We start from the raw sequence: 16,869 nt of genomic DNA, 5'->3' as shown, positions 1-16,869 counted from the left end.
CACCAACCTCGCAGGGATAACACCGGAGCACAAGCCAGGACAACCCCCCCAAACCCAACCAGTGCAAACCCCAAATGCCCCTGGTCATAAGACAATAACACCTTTTTAAAACACGTTTCACTGTCTAATGGAAACACACGAGAACAGTCTTTTAATTGGGGGGGGGGGGGGGGGAAGAAAAAAAACCCAACAACACTTGTGATTTTTAAAACAAGTTTGTGCTTGACACGTAAAAAACAGTGCGAGGAGCTGCCGGGCCCCCGCCCGTGTTTAACACGGAAGGGTTGCTCCCATCCCAAACGTGCCCAGTTCACCCCAAACCCCCAGGCCAGACCCCCAGCTCTGGGCCCCCCCGCCCCAGGAACAACGCCGAGCCGTGGGTTTCTAAGCTGAAGGACAACCCCAAACCCCAAGGACGAAAGCCTGGCGAACATGCACGGTGGGGACAGCCGGGAGGTGGGGACAGCCGGGAGGTGGGTGTGGAAAAGCCTTTCCAGCCGTTTGGTTCCACCCGGAGCCGCCGGCGCTGCACAGAGTTCTGGCTGGGGTTAGTGACACACCAGTGCTGTAAAGGACATGAGTAACAAACACTCGGGACTAAGTTACAGCAGAGACACCACCAGCAGGACTGTCCCTTGTCCCCAGGCCACGCAGGAGCCTGCTGTGTTCCCAGAGGGCCGTTTGCAGAGGCTTCCCGTGGTGTCATTTCCATGTGCTGCCGCCCACACAGTGGTTATGGCCCCCCATGTGTACACACAGAGGGCAGGGGTGAGAAAAGCAGGGTCTGGAGCAGTTTTAAAATGGAGTTTTAAAGCAGCTGGCGAGAAAAGCCTCCTCCCTGGCTGACGGGGCGGGTTCTCTTCCAGCTCTGTCCCACAAAAAGTGATGTGGACACGGCCATGTCTCCGCAGGGGACACGCTGGGAAGTGGTAGTTGGTGTTAGCTCAGCTCTAAGAGTTCATTCTCCAAGCTCACATGGTAAAGAAAATCTACTAAGACGTCCTGATGAGCGGGGACCTCTCCTCCTCAGTACTCTGGAAGAGAAAAACCACAGCAGTTTAAAGGTGGCACACGACAAGTGCCTCCAGCTGGGCTGCCCAGACCCCAGGCAGGGAAGGGAAAAGCTCTTGGCTCCTACTGCTAAGTACAATTTCCTAAAAAAGCACCAGAGGGTGGGTGGCAGCTTGGGCAGGGACCTGCTGTAGCACCTGACAGAGGACGGAAGGCCAGAACCACCCGGGGGATCACAAGGAGAGCTACAAACTGCTGAATTACCTTTATTTGCAGGAAAAGCAACTAAAGCAAAGCAGAAAAAACATGGAATGTAGGTGCCCCTTTGTCATTTTGGTCCCCGTGGAGCGTTCCAGCACATCCAGGAGAGCTGTGCATGTAGGGTGGGGCAGGAATGCTTGGGACAGGGGAGAGTTTGATTCTCTGAGCTGCTGATAACACAGGCAGGCTCCAAAGCTCCAAGGAAAAAGGACCAGCCTCTCCTGTAAAGGAGCCTGGAGTACAGTTCCACTGGGATGTGATGGGACCCACTGATCCAGAGGGGTGGCTGGGTGCTCTGGAGGTTGTAGGGCAGCACTCAGGGAACACTAAACACACAAGACCACGCTAAGCCCACAGCAACTACAAGGACAAAACAGCCTCCTAGAGTACCCAGTACTTCTCTAAACAAAGGCTCCACAGTTTGTGTCATCTGAACCCCACTGACTTGCCTGTTAGGGTGAAATTTTAGCACCAGCTTTCACCCTGACAAGCACGTTAATGCCAGTGTGTCACCTTGTGACAGAACTTTTCATAAACAGATTTACAAACTCTTCAGAGAAAACTCTCTACAGGCTGCTGTCTGTGAAATTCAGCTGTCCTTTGGCCATAAATTCAAAAACAATCCACTGGCACAACGCAGCTGCTTCTACTGAGAACACTGACAGACTGCCAACTGAATCTGCCCTCAGATTTTTGCATGTTATCCTTCAGGGTCCTCTAGACAGGCTGATTTATTTTTTCACTGCTGTTGGCAGGGGAATTAGGCACAGACACACGACCTGCCTTACCAGGTTTCTTAGATTAACTCCATTCCTTTGCTTTGGCGTGTTTATTCTGAGTCTATTAAAACTTCCCCTCCCTGGAAAGGTCATTTTAAACAAAAACAACATATAAAAACGCGTGCAGGGTGACACCAAACGGGTCAAATCAACCAAAAGAAAATCAAATACAGGCAGATGGGCAGTAAGGAAGTCCAAGTGCTTCTTACCTCTTCACTTGTCCCCCGGGACCTGCACACCAGCACAGTAAAAACTATCCCAAAGGCAATCCCTAGAGCCATGATTACGAAGGGGATTCCAGTTACAACACTGGCTTCCAGCAGGACGTGCCTGAGTTTGCTGGCAGAGGCCTCATCGATCAGAACACTCTGGAGCAGAGAGATGAAGAAGAAAAAAAGGGAAAGAACTTATTTCTGTTCTTTATATAAGATCATTTCTGCGAAGGGCAGGGAAACAACATTCCCACGGCTCTCCACCACTGCTTCATCGCGTCCTGACATACTCTCTCCCCTTCCAAGAATTCTTCCAGGGGCCAGAGGGATCACCTGGTCTGTATTTCCAAGGAAAACTGGGATGTTTAACTTTTGGATTAGGAATGGACTAATACAGGCCTGGAATATTGGTGTGCATCCTGAAAAGTAGTCCCCTAGAGTCCTCCCTGAATCCAATTAATTCAGTGGTCCAACCACAGCACAGGAACATTCACAAAAGAGGGATCAAAAAAAGATGTCATCTTGTGAATTCCCTCCTCCTCACCCGAGCATCCATCCCCCTTTTCCTCGTGGCCAGTTCCTTTGAAACCAAAAGGAATGTCTGACTGAGGGTGTTTTGCAGGGCTGAGCTCAATACTATGGTCAACAAGCAGCAGGAGGGTGTTAGATAAGAAACAGCAACATCTTCCTACCTGTCGCTGTATAAAACAACAAGGAAAGCAGCATTTTCTTTTCTGGTTGGCTCACAGAGGGTGTTTTTGCAAGCACAGACACAAGGCTGCCAGGGCAGGACAGAGCTATTTACCTCGTTTATGTACATCACTGGGAAAACCAGAGTCCGGATGTTGCCCGTTTCACTGCGTCAAAAATAAAACAACAACCAAAAATTACGGTCTGGAAGCTTTTCAGCTTGAGGGTTGTGAAGACAGATTATGATAGAACAGCGAATGAGGAAAGTGTCCCTAAAACACCTCTGGGCTGTTGCTTTTTATCATTGGCTTTCACCTCCCTTACTGGGGTAAAACAACTTCAGTCTCCGAGGTGAATCACACGTTCTGGATTTGGAGCAGTGGCATTTTTGGGGATTTGGTGGGGAGAGAATGAGAGGGATCCACACGGAGTTCATTCCTAACTGAGTGACAGATTTGTGCCAGGCAGCAGGAATGTGAAGCTAAGCTGACGTTGGAGGTTACTCCTTTTTGTAAAACACAGGAACTATTGTCCAAGCAACACGGGCACAGCAGCAAAAATCCCTCAACATTTGGCACACATGGAATCCCAGCTCAGGCAGAAGTTGTTACTGTGGCAGCTCCTGGGCACTAGGAAACAAAGTGCTGCTGTTCTGAAGGAACATCTCTGACTCTCCCAAGGGGATTGGCCAGATAAAATGTTTTTTAGTTGTTATAGCCAAGCTGTGCCAGCAAACATCAGCTGAGTAGGAGGAATAGCTGCCACACAGCACCAGTGACAAATAAAACAAGGTGTCAGGAAGACATAGGATGTCTGTGTTTCTGCACAGCTGAGCTGCAATCTGGGGACATGCCCCTCACACTGGGACACCCAGAAAACCGGCAGAGCACACTTGCTATCAAATAAAAATGGGGATTTTTACTCACATGTGACCTGGGATTCTACACTGTTCCCATTTGCAGGATTGTCCTGACTGCCAAAGCTGCAGTGCAAAGATTTCTCTCTCTGATACCAATGCAGTTACAGGCAAGACACTTATCTGTACCTGATCTACCTGCCCTTCTTGAATACTCCCTTTACTCTACAGCTGGAACTGCAAAATTCTACTGGATCTGTGGGAAGAGAGGACACTGCCTCTTGTAACTGAGATTCAGCTGGATTTCCCTCTCTCACACCTGCCCTCTCCAGCCAATATTCCATCTGGGCACTGCAGATGGAATTAATTCTGAATGCCAGATCAGCCCTGAGACACCCACCAGGCAGCAGGGAACACTTACAAAAACTCAGGTAGTTTTCTGACGTGAACGTTGATCTGCATGCGCTTGGCTGCGCGCAGGACCAGCCCTGTCAGCTGGGGAACAACAGAGATCAGCGTCAAAAAAACCAGAGTAAACACAAAAGAATAACAACTACGAGAACACAGCAAGATCCTGGCACCAAACCAGACACCCAGCAGCATCTGCACTAGACCTCAAGAGGAGAACTGTGGAATTTCCCCCTGCTTTAGCTGCACATAACAGCTCGATGAGTCAGAGCGCTGTTTCTGTGAGCCAGGCAGGTCATGGCTGTGCTCTTTTCCTCGACCCACATTCGTGTGTGTGGGCGTAGAGGTCACTGTGGTACTGGTTTTAGCTGGGAGAGAATTCACTTGCTCCATAGCAGCTGGGTAGCAGGACATCACAGGGATGTTTTAGTGATTGCTGAGCTGTGCTTGCACACCCTCAAGGCCTTTTGCATTTCCCAGAGGCAGAGGGTGGGTGAGAAGCTGGGAGGAGACAGGGACAGGACAGCTGACCCAAACTGCCCAGAGGGATTCTCCCTTTCCATCCAGCATCATGCAACTGGCACAGATTCCTTGAGGTCAATGGGACTACAATCGATACACCCCATCCGAGGAGGTGCTTGGATTCGTCCACAGAACCCTTGAAAAAAAGGCTGCACTTACAGGATTGATGTCCAGGAAAGTCTCATGGTATTCCTTTCTGGGATGCATGCCCTCTATGTCCTCTACAAACTTCGGATCCGCTTGGTAAAAATGTGGAGCTGACAGAAATATTGGAGCACCTGGAATGAAAAAACACAGAAAGTCACCACCCAAAGAAAAAAAGGCAGAACAGGTTTCAGGGAAGTCTTTGAGGGCCTCAGAACTGTTGCCACTGTGCCATTTACAGCGCAGGGAAGAGCCCATTCTGGAGCTACAAAACCAACAGTGGCCCCCTGTCTCCAGGACAAGCCAAGTTTTCCCTGGGGACACACCTTGCTTGCAGATGCTGACGTTGAGGACTCCGGTGCCGGGGCAGTTTCCCGGCGGGATGCAGAACCCGGCGTTGTCCGGGTTCACCGTGGTGTTGGCAAAGACCATGGAGGAGGGCACGAAGCGGTAGGTGGGGACGCCCGCCACGGCTCCCGAGCCGTCGTACACCAGGTACAGAGACCTGAAAGGAAGCAAAGCCAGGCCCAGGTTTGGCTAGTCCTGAGTCCAGGCTAACACACATCTGATTTTGGATCGGTTTTGTTCTCCACAGACCGGGAAACGGGCAAGGGAGGAGACAAGGTGGAACATAAGGAAGGAAACACCAGGATTTTCTGCTTCTTGTTGCATTTCAAACAGCATCAAGGCATGATTCTCTGAAGAGGGCAAAGTGGGTTCTCTAAAAAAAGCAGGGCACAGAGGAAGATTTGGGAGGAAAGAAGGTTCCCATAAATCCTTCCATTCCCCTTGTTGTTACTAGCCTTGCAAGGCAGTCCAGTCTGTCTTTCCACTCAGCTTCCAAATTTTCCCCTTATCTTCATTTTGAAACAGCACATCCTTAACTTGCTGCAGGTTGGGTTTTTTTTTTGTTGTAACACTCTCATCCCTCACACCACAACTGTTAAATAAAATCACGGAAGGAAAAACACCAGTCTAAACAACAAACCTCAGGAGAAATGGATATAAATGCTCTGCTTTAAAGTCTTAAGGTGTGTTCTCCTCACCTGCAGAAATCAGAAGAGAAGATATAAATGTTCTCATCTTTGCTAATCAGTGGGTGAAAGGATGTCCCATCTGTGCCATTGATCATGTTACATGCCTCTGTTGTCCACCAGCTCAGGGACCTGAAGGAAAGGAAGAAAAGAGAGCAAGGGCTAAAAGATCTTTGTGCAGTGCTCAGGCAATGCCAGCTCTTGGCAAACGAGAATCAGACCTGCACAGCGCTGAGTCCTCTTATCTCAGCTCTGCTAACAAGAAAAGGGACTAAAATGGGTTTAAATTGCATCTCCAGCCTCTTTGAACTGGTGCCAGGCAAGCAAGGGGCAGATTCTGACAGAGGCCACACCACGCTGAAAAACTTACTCTTTTCCTTTCCACTCCACAATCCTGGAGAAGTTTAGGTAGTTTGTTTCCCCACTCAGGAACACATATTCTCCATCATCGGTTCCATTCATCTGCAAACAGAGGCAGGAGTTTTCAGCCCCTCCACTCATCCTGTGACACCTGGCTGGCCACTGCAAGGGGCTGGCAGGAGTTTGAGATGCCATCACTTCAAATCCACCCCGGGAGCGATGGACTCCCCCTGAGGTCTGTGCAGCTCACTGAACTCCACCTTGAACATGAACGAGGTGGAAGCGACTGGGCAAGGTTCTTACACCTCCCAAGGGCAGGAAATACAACACCAGATGAGCCTTTTCTCCCTTTGAAAACTGGCCCTGAAAAAAACAGCCCTCAGCAAGAAAACAACCCCACAGAAAATAACCTGAGCACTGCAGACATCTCTGAGAAACGAGGAGTCCCCACAACCCAAAATCATGTGGGGACTGGACCAAAATGGCTCCAGCACAGAAATAACATCCAATTTCAATCCATTACTATGGAAATTAGTCAGGAAAATTTTCTAGGAATTTGCACAACCAGCCCCACAAAGACCATGTTATCCAGGCAACAGTGGAAGGGTTTGCCCTTGGAAGGCTTATCCATACCTGACAAAGTGTATAAACAGATAAAACACTCACAGCCAGCGCCCAGACACAGCCAAACCGAAGAGGGAACATCCTGCTACCCCTGCAGCTCCAGTCCAGGCACATCCCTCCCAGCTGGCTGACCACAGTGACTCTGTAACAGTGGCACTGCTCCCCATCTAAAGCACCATCAGCTCTGGCCGTCTGGGTACCTTATTGAAGAGCCCGAAGACGGGGTCGATCTCGGGGTGCAGGACGTGGATGGTGGACAGGAGCCGGTCCTTGTAGCCCCACAGCAGCTCGTGGACGCTGCGCACGGTGAACAGCGACTCCTGGTACAGCAGCAGCAGCACCTCCGTGGCAAACTGGAGAGGGGTCGACCTGGTCCACTCCATGGCAGTCTGCCAGGGGGTTGGAACGAGGGAGCCATGGTCAGGTTTATTGGGCAGCAAGTCATACCAGCTGCAGCCAAAGGCAGGCACGGCACACGTCTCAGGATACTCACTGCCCCAAAATGCAAACGTTTCTTTCCTTCCCAGCTGACAGTGTTGTTTTACAACATGGCTTTAAATGAGCAGTAACGAAAGAAGGGCATTTCTTTGGGCAAACCAACCTGTAGCTCTTCTCCTGCTGCCTATTACAGTACATCCCAGCCAAAAATCTGAAGGAGAGATAATCCTGACCACCACTGAGATGCCTGGGAGGAACTGAAAACACAGTGTCTGCACCGTCTCCGACTTTCAGTAAGCTGAGTCCTATCTACGACTATATCCAGGGCATTTTTGTAGCCATTCATAAAATCAGACATTTTTGGCAAAGCTGGGGAAAAAGTAGGAATGACTAGCCTGCAACTGAAGTAAATTAAACTGGGATGGGGAGTAAAGGCTTAGTCACACACCTGAGTATTTGAGTACAGTCTGATTTCCTCAGGAAGCAGTGACAGCTTTAGATCTGCTTGTTCTCATGCTAATCCTGTCTGAGACCAAAATAATGGTCTGCCTCTGCTTACCAAACTGACACTTTCTTTCACCTAACACGATTTGGGGGTGCATCTTTTAACCTTCATTTCACTCTGAGAGGTCCTTTTCATCCAGCCCCGTCTGAAACTCCTCTGCTGCGGTTTTGTTTCAGTTTGAGCAGCAGACTTGGAGGCAGCTTCTGCAATTTTGACAACATACCCCCGGGCATTCCTAACCTTCCCATTCAGAAGTCAAAGATCCTCCTAAGCACTTGACACTGCTAATTCCCTAGTTTCACTTACTCATGGCAAACCAGCAAGACTGATTTCTGCCAGCTCTCAGCACCAACCCTGCAGAGCTGTGAGGGGAGGGAGGAACAAAATAAGAACCCCACAACAGCCCAACCCAAAACTGAGAGCGGCACCTGCCCCAGACACGAGTTGCCTCTCTTGTTCTCCAATCCCACTTATCTACCACAAAGGCAGGGACAGGATGAAGCAAGGAGCTGCTTCCTTCTGAAGTGTGCCAGGATGATTTCCAAGCAGGAATGAAAGAGAACTCACCACTGCAGGAATATTTACTGTTCTGATCAGGTCCACTTCAGGGTCTCCGACTGACTTCTGAGGTTCAAATACGTAAGTCTTTGGGTTCAGAGCAGACACTTTGGTCCCATTGTCCAAAAACTGAACGTGGACTCTTGGCCTGTATTCTCTGAAAAACAAGAGAGTTCTCTAATCAAGTTAAACAAGTACCCACAGCATTAACTGCAATTAAATTATGGCTACTCTAGTGCTTTGAGCACAGAAAGGGTGGGATTTTCAGTGCTTTGGGAGTAGTTCCCTCACTGACACAAACTCCTCGTTGTGTCAGTGTGGGCTGAGTCAGACCTCATGGGGCACTTCCAAAAATGCCACCCCGTGTGTTAATTCCATTTCATATTTCTGCCTCATCTTTAAAAACCTCCAAGGAAGGAGAACAATTTCAGATGGTACAGAAGGATTTGGAGGCACCATATAGGGGATTGCCCTTGAAGTACAGTTTGAAAATGGAATTTTTGCCTCTTTGCTGCAGGTATAATTCACTCTCAGGCAGATGCAGGCTCCACATAAGTCTCAGTGCCCTGACCTAAGAACCTACCAGAACCTTTCAGCTGGATTCACTGCACTAGGCACTAGGACTTCTGGGCTGACATGTGACACAACCACAGAACAACACTCATTTTAGTTCTTCTCCTCTAATTCTCAGGCAAGAATCCTGGACACGAGAGAAAGTCGACTGCATTTTTGCTGTGCGCTACCCATGGCCTGGGAGGTTGCTGCTGTTCCTGTCTAAGTATTCAGACAGCAGAATAGAACTCAGGATTGCTGACAAACCAGTCCAATTGGCAAGAAACATCAACTGCTACCTGCTGGCTTAATGAGGAAGTCAGGCCTTAATTACCCCGAAACACATGTCAGAAGCATAATTCAATTTTCACTGCCATTACCATTCTACGAACAAGAAGTCTGAAGTTCTGCAGAACAGGCTGGCTCAGGCTCAGCATGAGCCACACACGTGTCTCCAGCAAACCCCAAAAGAGAAATGGCAAAAGGCTGGCTGCTCATGGCACCCACATGAAGAGCAATACCCTGTATTTCCTAACCCTGCACTCACTCAAGAGCGACTTTCTCGTTGCTTTGCTGCCTGGGTAAACGTCAAGTCACAAGACGTGAGGGTGAATTATTGTGCCAGCCCTGTGCTCTGCTGTTCTGCATTCAATTCAGATCCCAGATTCTATCCTGGCTGCACCACATCCAGCAATGCAGCTTCACAACAGGCTGCATTACCCTGCTCCAGTCCTTCAAATTGAAAGCAAACTGGAAAGGCCCACAGAACTATTGTTGTTAGAAACCAACCACTTCCCATCCTCCTTACCCAAACAGCGTATCTACCCCTCTTCAGCATCCCTGCCACCCAGCAACATTTCAGTCTGGCAACCTGATTTGGACAGCAATCTATTTTATACCCCAGGGCTGGAACTGAGGGGATGGAAATGGACAGTTGTGAAATGCCTTCCTAAAATAGGCTGGGGGTAACCTGAGACACGTTTCCAGCTCTGGAGAGGGAAATAATACTCCCTGATGAGGGATACGAGTAGGAGGCTCTCAGATATTAAAGACAGAAAGCTGTAAATGTGTGCAAGACCAGACAATATTCCAGTGTTCTTTGGGACTCAGCAGGCTCGGGCAGATAAGCAGCTTGCACTTTATAATTAGTTGTTTTACATGCTGCCAATTCAACTTCCATGATTTAAAAACACCAGCACGGCTGCATTTTTGTTACAGAATCTACCCCTGCACCAACTGCTTTGCAATGTACGCTGGTCAAAACTCTGAGCTGCAGGAAGAGACTCCACTGAGGCCTCCCACCTCCTCTCTGTCGCTCACCGGATGTTTTTCCTCTGCTTCTCTGGCCCAGTTCACTTCCAGCCTTTCCCAAACACCTGGTTTATGAAAACACGGAGCCATGCGCTTCATGGGGTGTTCTGCCACATGCTAAACCTAAATGAATCTTTAGTGCTTTGCCACATGGGGCCTGTGAGAGCAGCTGGGTATTTATTCCCTGGCTCCAGCGTGCAGTATGGCTGCAACATCCCTCCCTGCTCCCTCTGCTCCCACACGCCTCCTCTCCTCCCACCCACTGCTGACAGGCTGCTGCAGCCACAGCTAGGCAGGGATTAAAGGATCTGCTGGAAAAGGGCGCTCCACTTCCTAACTTTCCTCTATCAGACAGAGCACAGCACCAGGGAATCCTGTCCAGACATGTCACGCTAAGCAAACAAGCCAGAAGCAACTGGAATGCGCAGCCTCCCTCCCTCCCTCCCACAAACACACAAACAGCTGGGGCTGTGGCGTGGGATGCAGGGAAAGGCTCTCCCAGCAAACCAAGCTTAGGCTGGGCCTTCCCTCAGGCACGGCCCAACCCGGCCAGTACACCACCAGCCCCATCCATCCCATGCAGCTCCTTCATGGATAAGGTGCAGCTTCCCAAACTGGGCTATGCGGGACAGCCGGCACAGACTGGGAGCTGAGGAAAGGGAAAAGAAGCAGCTGGCAAAGGGACTGAGCACCAGCCTGTGTGTTTTCCTGCAGCTCTGTTAGCCCTGGAGCTGCCCCTGTTTATCCTCCAGACACAGAGAGTGCACTGCTGACCAAGGACCAGTGTTACACTACACACACCTAAGGAAAAATTTAGGAACTTGAAAGCTTGTGGATCTTTTCTCCGGCTCTAATGGTTTATGTAACACCAGGGATTTTGCCAAAGTACCACGTGGAGTTTGCCAGGCCTAAACAGACACAGGACTGGAATGCAGAGGAGATAGGGGAAAGGACTGTTGGCAGAGGCAGAAACAAAGCTGAGGTGTGGGAGGGAAGAAACGGAAAGGCAGGAGATACTGCAGAACCAAGGCTCTTGCTTTCGTTCCCCAGCATTTTTTTGAAATACCAACAGATTCTGGTCATTTTGCAGCTTAGGAAAAGACAACTCTAAAACCTAAGCAGGTTTTACAGTGAGGGTTGGCTGAGGAAGATCCCTGAAGCACCACTCCAACTGCTTCTCTGGCCGCGTTTCACCAACGTGGATTGCGCAACTTTGGCTGGGAACTAATTCCTGAGTGAGCAGGAGTCACACTCTTTTTATGCAACGCTCCTCTCCCCAGACTCTCAAACATCACCCAACTGTCTTTCCTCTCACAAGACAGCAGGCCAGGATGCAAACAGCTTCCTCTTCGTTCAGCAGCTGAGGAACAGCAGCACACCAGCAAAACCTTGCCCAAAATCTGACAGAAGTCACTGGCTTCATCTGCAACTGGCTGCAAGTGTCAGTGCTGGCTGGGTGGGGTGTGACCATGCCCCCCTGGAGCAGCTTTCCCTCCCACATTAACAGCTAGGTTTTCCCCTAGAATGGGATCCCAAGCGTTCTGGATCCCACCACACAACAGCTTCCATGACACTTGAAAACAGTAAAAGGATCCCACCTGTAGGTGTATGGTCCTATTTCCTCTACAAGAGGACTGGCACCTTGGAGCACTTCCAAAGGATTTGTCACATTAAAAAAGTAGAACTGCATGTAGACTGGGGGAGGAGGGTCCTCCCAGGCTTCAAAGGTTTCTGTGCCATTCTTCAATACTGTCCCCTGGAACAAGAGAAAAGACAGATTAGCTGTTAATGCTAATGTAGATGCTGGATGACATTTACAGGAAAGGGAGGAATTCTGTGAGATTCTGTCTCCAAAGCAATCAGGCTTTGTTTTTCAGAGGAAAACCTGCAAGTGACAGAAACTCCTTTCCTGTATGTGTCCTACGATTCATACCTTTCCAAGGTCTTGGAATAGGGCCAAGATTCTTTGCCCTCTGCCTTTAATTACTTTCCTACAGCAATGGCAGCACATGCATCTCCAGACCCACAGTCTGTCGGTCTATTCTGTAACCAATAAAATGTGGCCCTACAAAAGCAAAGCTATAAATCATTGTTTTATAACAGAAGCACTTGAGAAATGAAAGACTAATTCCCTCATCTATCAGCATGTACAAGTTATACAGAAAGTCACAAACACTCCTGTCATGTTGCTCCATAACAGAGGCCTCAATCCCTCATTTTATTACCATCCCATTTTAGACAAATTCACCCCAAACATGAAGCATCACCACCACCAAAATCAAGGCCTTTCACCCAGTAATAACACTGGTACTGCTGCAGTGGTCACGAAGGGAAATCTGGCTCACAGAGTGAATTTCCAGGAATAAGCACAAAGAAAACTCTGTCTTTGAAAACCACATCACCTGTAGGCGGAAGAAAGGGGGGGGGGGGGAAATGATTTGCAATTAAATGGGTCTCATCAACACTTGTTCTTTTTATTCTTCAGAGCAAACAAGTCAAATATTGTAAGTGGAAGCTCAAAAGCAGGGCAGGCTGGGCAGCTGCCAGCTCTTGGTCGCTGTTTATGGGGTCTTATCAGCCACAGTTGCCTCAGGACTCATTCTTGGCCTTCCCACTTAAGGAGCCGTTTTCTCTCTATGTAGACCTTAATTTTGAAGGATTAGATAAAGAGAAGGCTGTTTCAAAGACAAACTTATTGGCAGGAGCTTGAGATGGCAGGACTATTGCTGAATGGCAGCGAAAGCCAACCCAGCTGGTGGCACTTTGCATTTGCAGACTGGTTTCCCCTAAGGATTAAAACCCATGTATTCTGTGCACATCACAGAAATTAATGTTATTTTAGAGCTGGTTCAGATTGACTCAAAAAAACTCCCAAATAATGAAATAGGGTAGACTCTTTTCTTCTGATTTTCACCGTTACCAGGGATATTTGGGTCTATCACATGATATTACAAGGACATCAGGGCTTCTCCTTCACGAGTGGAGTCCATGCTCATTTCCAGTGCTGCAAAGCATCCTTCCTGCTGGCTGCATTTACCAGCCAGCCCTGAACTTGCAGCTCTCTCACTCACCAGTGTTTCCTTGTCTTGACTGTTCTTCACACACAGGAAATGAAAAGGGAGCTTTCCCACCCAAATACAACTTACTGGTAGCGATGGTGGGAAATGGTACTGAACATTCTATTAAATTCCATTTTTTTTTCCCCCTGGAACTCCAAAACATTTTAATTCCAAGATGTGCTTTCATGTCTTCATCTTTGACAGAATTTAATTGCAACTTTTTAAGGTGATCAGGTAAGTGCTCAGACCAGCATATCCATCTATATAAAATGTTAGGTTATATTCATGAAGAGCATATTCATTGCAACAAATACATAGGCATCTACCCAACAGAGAGAACAAGGCAACACCGTGGAGAAGGCCTTTCTCCTGGGGGCAGCTAATTTATTCTTGTTCATTATAGGTTCTTTCCCATTATTTTCTGGAGTTTCAGGTGCTAGGCCCTGATAACAAACAGGTATTGGACACCTGATCTGGGATGGCATTTTTAATCCACAAAAATAAAACTGCAAATAAAACAAAGAGTAAGTTGGCATGATTTGAACACCTTCTGGGAAAGGTGCTCCCACTGTCCTTGTCACTAAACATCTGCCTGGGGATTTTAAAAGGGATGTGAAGTCTGGCACCTGGTTGGATTTCCCACTCTTCCCACACCCCCTCTGTATCCAAGATCCTGCCTTTGACTGGAAAGGGTGCTGTACACAACACCCTGCTGAAAGCAGAGCCATCCTCAGTGGTTCACAGGTGCTGGGTTTGGACACACAGGGGCTCCAGCTGCTCCAAAATAAAGTCTTGCACTTCAGCTGCACTTTAGACTGCACAGACAGCCCTTCCCTGCGAGTCAGCTCCCCTTCAGGACGGCTGGGAAAGCCCTCAAAGGAACAGGAACTGCTTGCAAAAGCTGAGGTCTTGCCCCATTTCAAAGGCAAATTGAGATTTGTCTATTTGCACAAGGTTTTCTAAGCTTACACACGCGGTTACACAAGGGACAGCAGCTTTCTAGACTGCACATGAATGAGGAAAAGCTCATGTGGGATAAAGTACATGTGGAAAGCAGCCGGATCAGCAGAGTGACTGGGAGCACACTGCTCTGGGGCTGTGAGCTGCACTTCCACAGCCTGTGTGTGGTGTGGATCCTGGAAAAGGCCAGCAGGCAGTCGGCGGGGGAGCCAGCACGCCTCATTCCCTGCAATCCAGACCCGTGCCAGGATGAGCCGGAGAGCAGCAAGCAGGAAAGGACTGAGCTCTGGAAACTTTATCCTGCATTACTGAAAGCCCTGCTGAGCGAACAGCAACTTGCTCTTACATAACCCCCCATGCCGGGGAAGGAGCAGCAGCCAGGAGATAATGCGCGTAAGGAGGATCACGCCTAATTCCCGGCAGTCCTACACCAAACCACCGCTCTCACCCCGCTGCTCTTTGGATGAAATGGACCTGACAGTAGAATTCTGGGATGCAGAGGACGGCAGACTCCTTCCCAAGGAGAGCCAAGGCCTGGGAGATGGAGCTGTGCTGAAGTTTACAGGCACATCTCGAAGCGCCACGACCTGCTGTAAGCTCACTGCCGACCTAAGATGGCACTAAACCCAAAGTGATTTAAGTTAAGACAACACAGTTTCTGAGGCAGGAAATACTCCCTGTCCATGGCCCAAAGGGAAGAACAGTAGGTTAGGAGATCACAGGTGATCTGGTCACCAGTTAAGAGGACAGCACTTGTCAAACCCCTGCTTTTGTTCGCAATGCTGGTCTCTCTGTCAGAAGAAGAGCCAAGATGATGTTCCTCAGGCCAGGAAGAGAAATAATTGTTTATTTACACAGGGAGTTCCTAAGAGAGCTGACCCTCCTCACTGGAGCACAAGATAAATGCATGGAGCCACTCTAGGAGAGAAACAAAAGCCTAGGCAGAGCAGGAACAGTGCAGGGCTCTGCACCCCCAGCAAGGCCAGGATGGATGTCCCCAAGCGTAGAACAACAGGGTGCAATGCCTTGCTGCCATCACCCAGCCTGAGAGACACCACGTGCTTCAGCCCATGGCACCTCTGGCCGTGCTCCAGAGGCAGCTGTAAACGGAGCAGCAGAGCAGGCTGCAAGAAATCTATAACAGGAATGGCAAAAAGGAAGGGTGCTTTCGGTGTCCCCTGCTCCCCCTATGTGCTCCTGCTCTGGAGAGGCCTCCTCGCTACAGCTGCTGCACCACAGCCTCGAGAGGGCTGATTTTTATGCATATTCACCCACTCTCTACTCAGCCCGGGGGCCAGTGCACTGTGAGCTCCATTCTGAGCCCCAGCCCAGCCGGGTGGTGCAGGGCAGGGGGGGTTCACTGCCCGGGGGGGGCTGTCACTGGGCACGGGGGTGTTCACTGCCCGAGGATGCTCCCGCCCACCCAACCACGGCCGGTGCAAGGAAGGAGCCAGCCCGCTCCCTCCCTCCCAGGGCTATTTTCAGCGGGAATAAGGCGGTAAACAAGGAGCGGGGCGGGCGCGCGGCCGCGTTCTCTCACCTGCTTCACCTGCAGATCCACCACCGTCTGGAAGACGTGCGCTACCAGCAGGGAGATGCTGGCGATGAGCAGCGTCATGGCCAGGACCCCCACGGTGACGAGGCACAGCGACTTCATGGCTGCGGCTGCTGCTGTCGCCGCCGAACGGGGACACCCCGAGCTCCGCCGGGCTCCGGCTCCGGGGGCGGGCGGACACCGGGCCCCGCCTGCCCGCGCCGGGAGGAGCCGCCGCCTCCGCCCCGCGGGGCTGGGGGTGGACCGCGGCTCTCCCGGGGGATGCTCTCCCGGCTCACCGGGAAAGGCTGGATGGATCCCGAAAGAACTGAAGGTTTGATTCCTGCCCGCCGGCCCTGGCACAGCCGGAATCTTCCCGTGTGCCGGCGACGGGAGCTGCTAGTGCGCCTCGCTCCGCGCATCGTCACGGGCTTGGCTGGGAAACGAGCGGAAAAAAATTCTCCGGCCAGATTATTAGGGAAAAACTTGTAGGGGACGTGAAGCTTCCCAGGGATCGGATTATGCCACAGTACAACGCATTTCAGCTGCCACAGGGCTCCTGTGCCATCACCCAGCTTCCAGCAGCATTAGCGTTTCCCAAGCCCATGAGTCAGTTCCCTCCCCAAATCACGAGACTGGCAGCTCGCCAGCAGCAGCCTGATCCAAATAATGCCTTGCCTAGCAGAGGCCAAGTAGCCCATCAGGTGGATTTCCTGCTAAGATGGACTGAAATAATTTTCCTTTATAAATTTTTCTTCCTGTCATTGTGATTGCAGTAACAGTGTTATGTTAACGTGTGCCCTTCTGGGTATTTTTGTTTAGGAAAGGTTCTGAGGTCACATTTCACAGTTGTTTGGAAGACCAGAATTTTTGTGGTTCCACCCAGGCTAATAAAAAAAAAAAAAAAAAAAAAAATTGTTCTGGCAGCTTGTTTCTATTTAGATTCCCATTCCAGAGTGTTGTTCTTAGCCCTGTTTCATCATTAGCACTCAAAAAACCCCCAACAAACCTACAACCAAAAACCCCAAGCAAGAGAGTACATCATTAGAAT

At 49.8% G+C, this 16,869-nt stretch overlaps 1 protein-coding gene across 2 annotated transcripts; it reads right to left on the bottom strand.

Moving 5' to 3' along the window:
* Positions 1-115: 115 nt before the first annotated feature.
* Positions 116-16,041, bottom strand: SCARB2 (scavenger receptor class B member 2). Of its 2 annotated transcripts, XM_064653754.1 has the most exons (13): positions 15,825-16,041; positions 11,864-12,021; positions 8,412-8,559; positions 7,102-7,290; positions 6,288-6,379; positions 5,930-6,049; positions 5,210-5,388; positions 4,899-5,017; positions 4,231-4,304; positions 3,069-3,120; positions 2,261-2,419; positions 2,061-2,131; positions 116-1,034 (listed from the first exon to the last, which is right to left on the bottom strand). In XM_064653754.1, exons 1-12 carry the CDS (start codon positions 15,939-15,941, stop codon positions 2,102-2,104), a joined length of 1,437 nt encoding a protein of 478 aa, XP_064509824.1. In that variant the 5' UTR covers positions 15,942-16,041; the 3' UTR covers positions 116-1,034; positions 2,061-2,101. The 2 variants fall into 2 exon arrangements, with proteins under 2 accessions (XP_064509824.1, XP_064509822.1); XM_064653752.1 differs by lacking the exon at positions 2,061-2,131 and having other exon boundaries at positions 15,825-16,040.
* Between the last annotated feature and the right edge of the window lie 828 nt (positions 16,042-16,869).

Source organism: Pseudopipra pipra, chromosome 4, assembly GCF_036250125.1.
Source record: "Pseudopipra pipra isolate bDixPip1 chromosome 4, bDixPip1.hap1, whole genome shotgun sequence".
In the NCBI taxonomy this organism is placed as follows: domain Eukaryota; kingdom Metazoa; phylum Chordata; class Aves; order Passeriformes; family Pipridae; genus Pseudopipra; species Pseudopipra pipra.
Note: the sequence above shows the minus strand (reverse complement) of the source record. Positions and strands in the feature narration are given on the sequence as shown.

Bases quoted from the DNA above. Each gene is read 5' to 3' on its own strand.
- SCARB2 (XM_064653752.1), bottom strand. From the start codon at position 15,941: ATGAAGTCGCTGTGCCTCGTCACCGTGGGGGTCCTGGCCATGACGCTG. The intron at 7,291-8,411 runs GTGAGTTCTCTT...ACCCCCTGGCAG, and splicing joins CAGTAAATATTCCTGCAGTG to ACTGCCATGGAGTGGACCAG. The intron at 1,035-2,260 runs GTAAGAAGCACT...TTTCTCTTCCAG, and splicing joins CCCGGGGGACAAGTGAAGAG to AGTACTGAGGAGGAGAGGTC.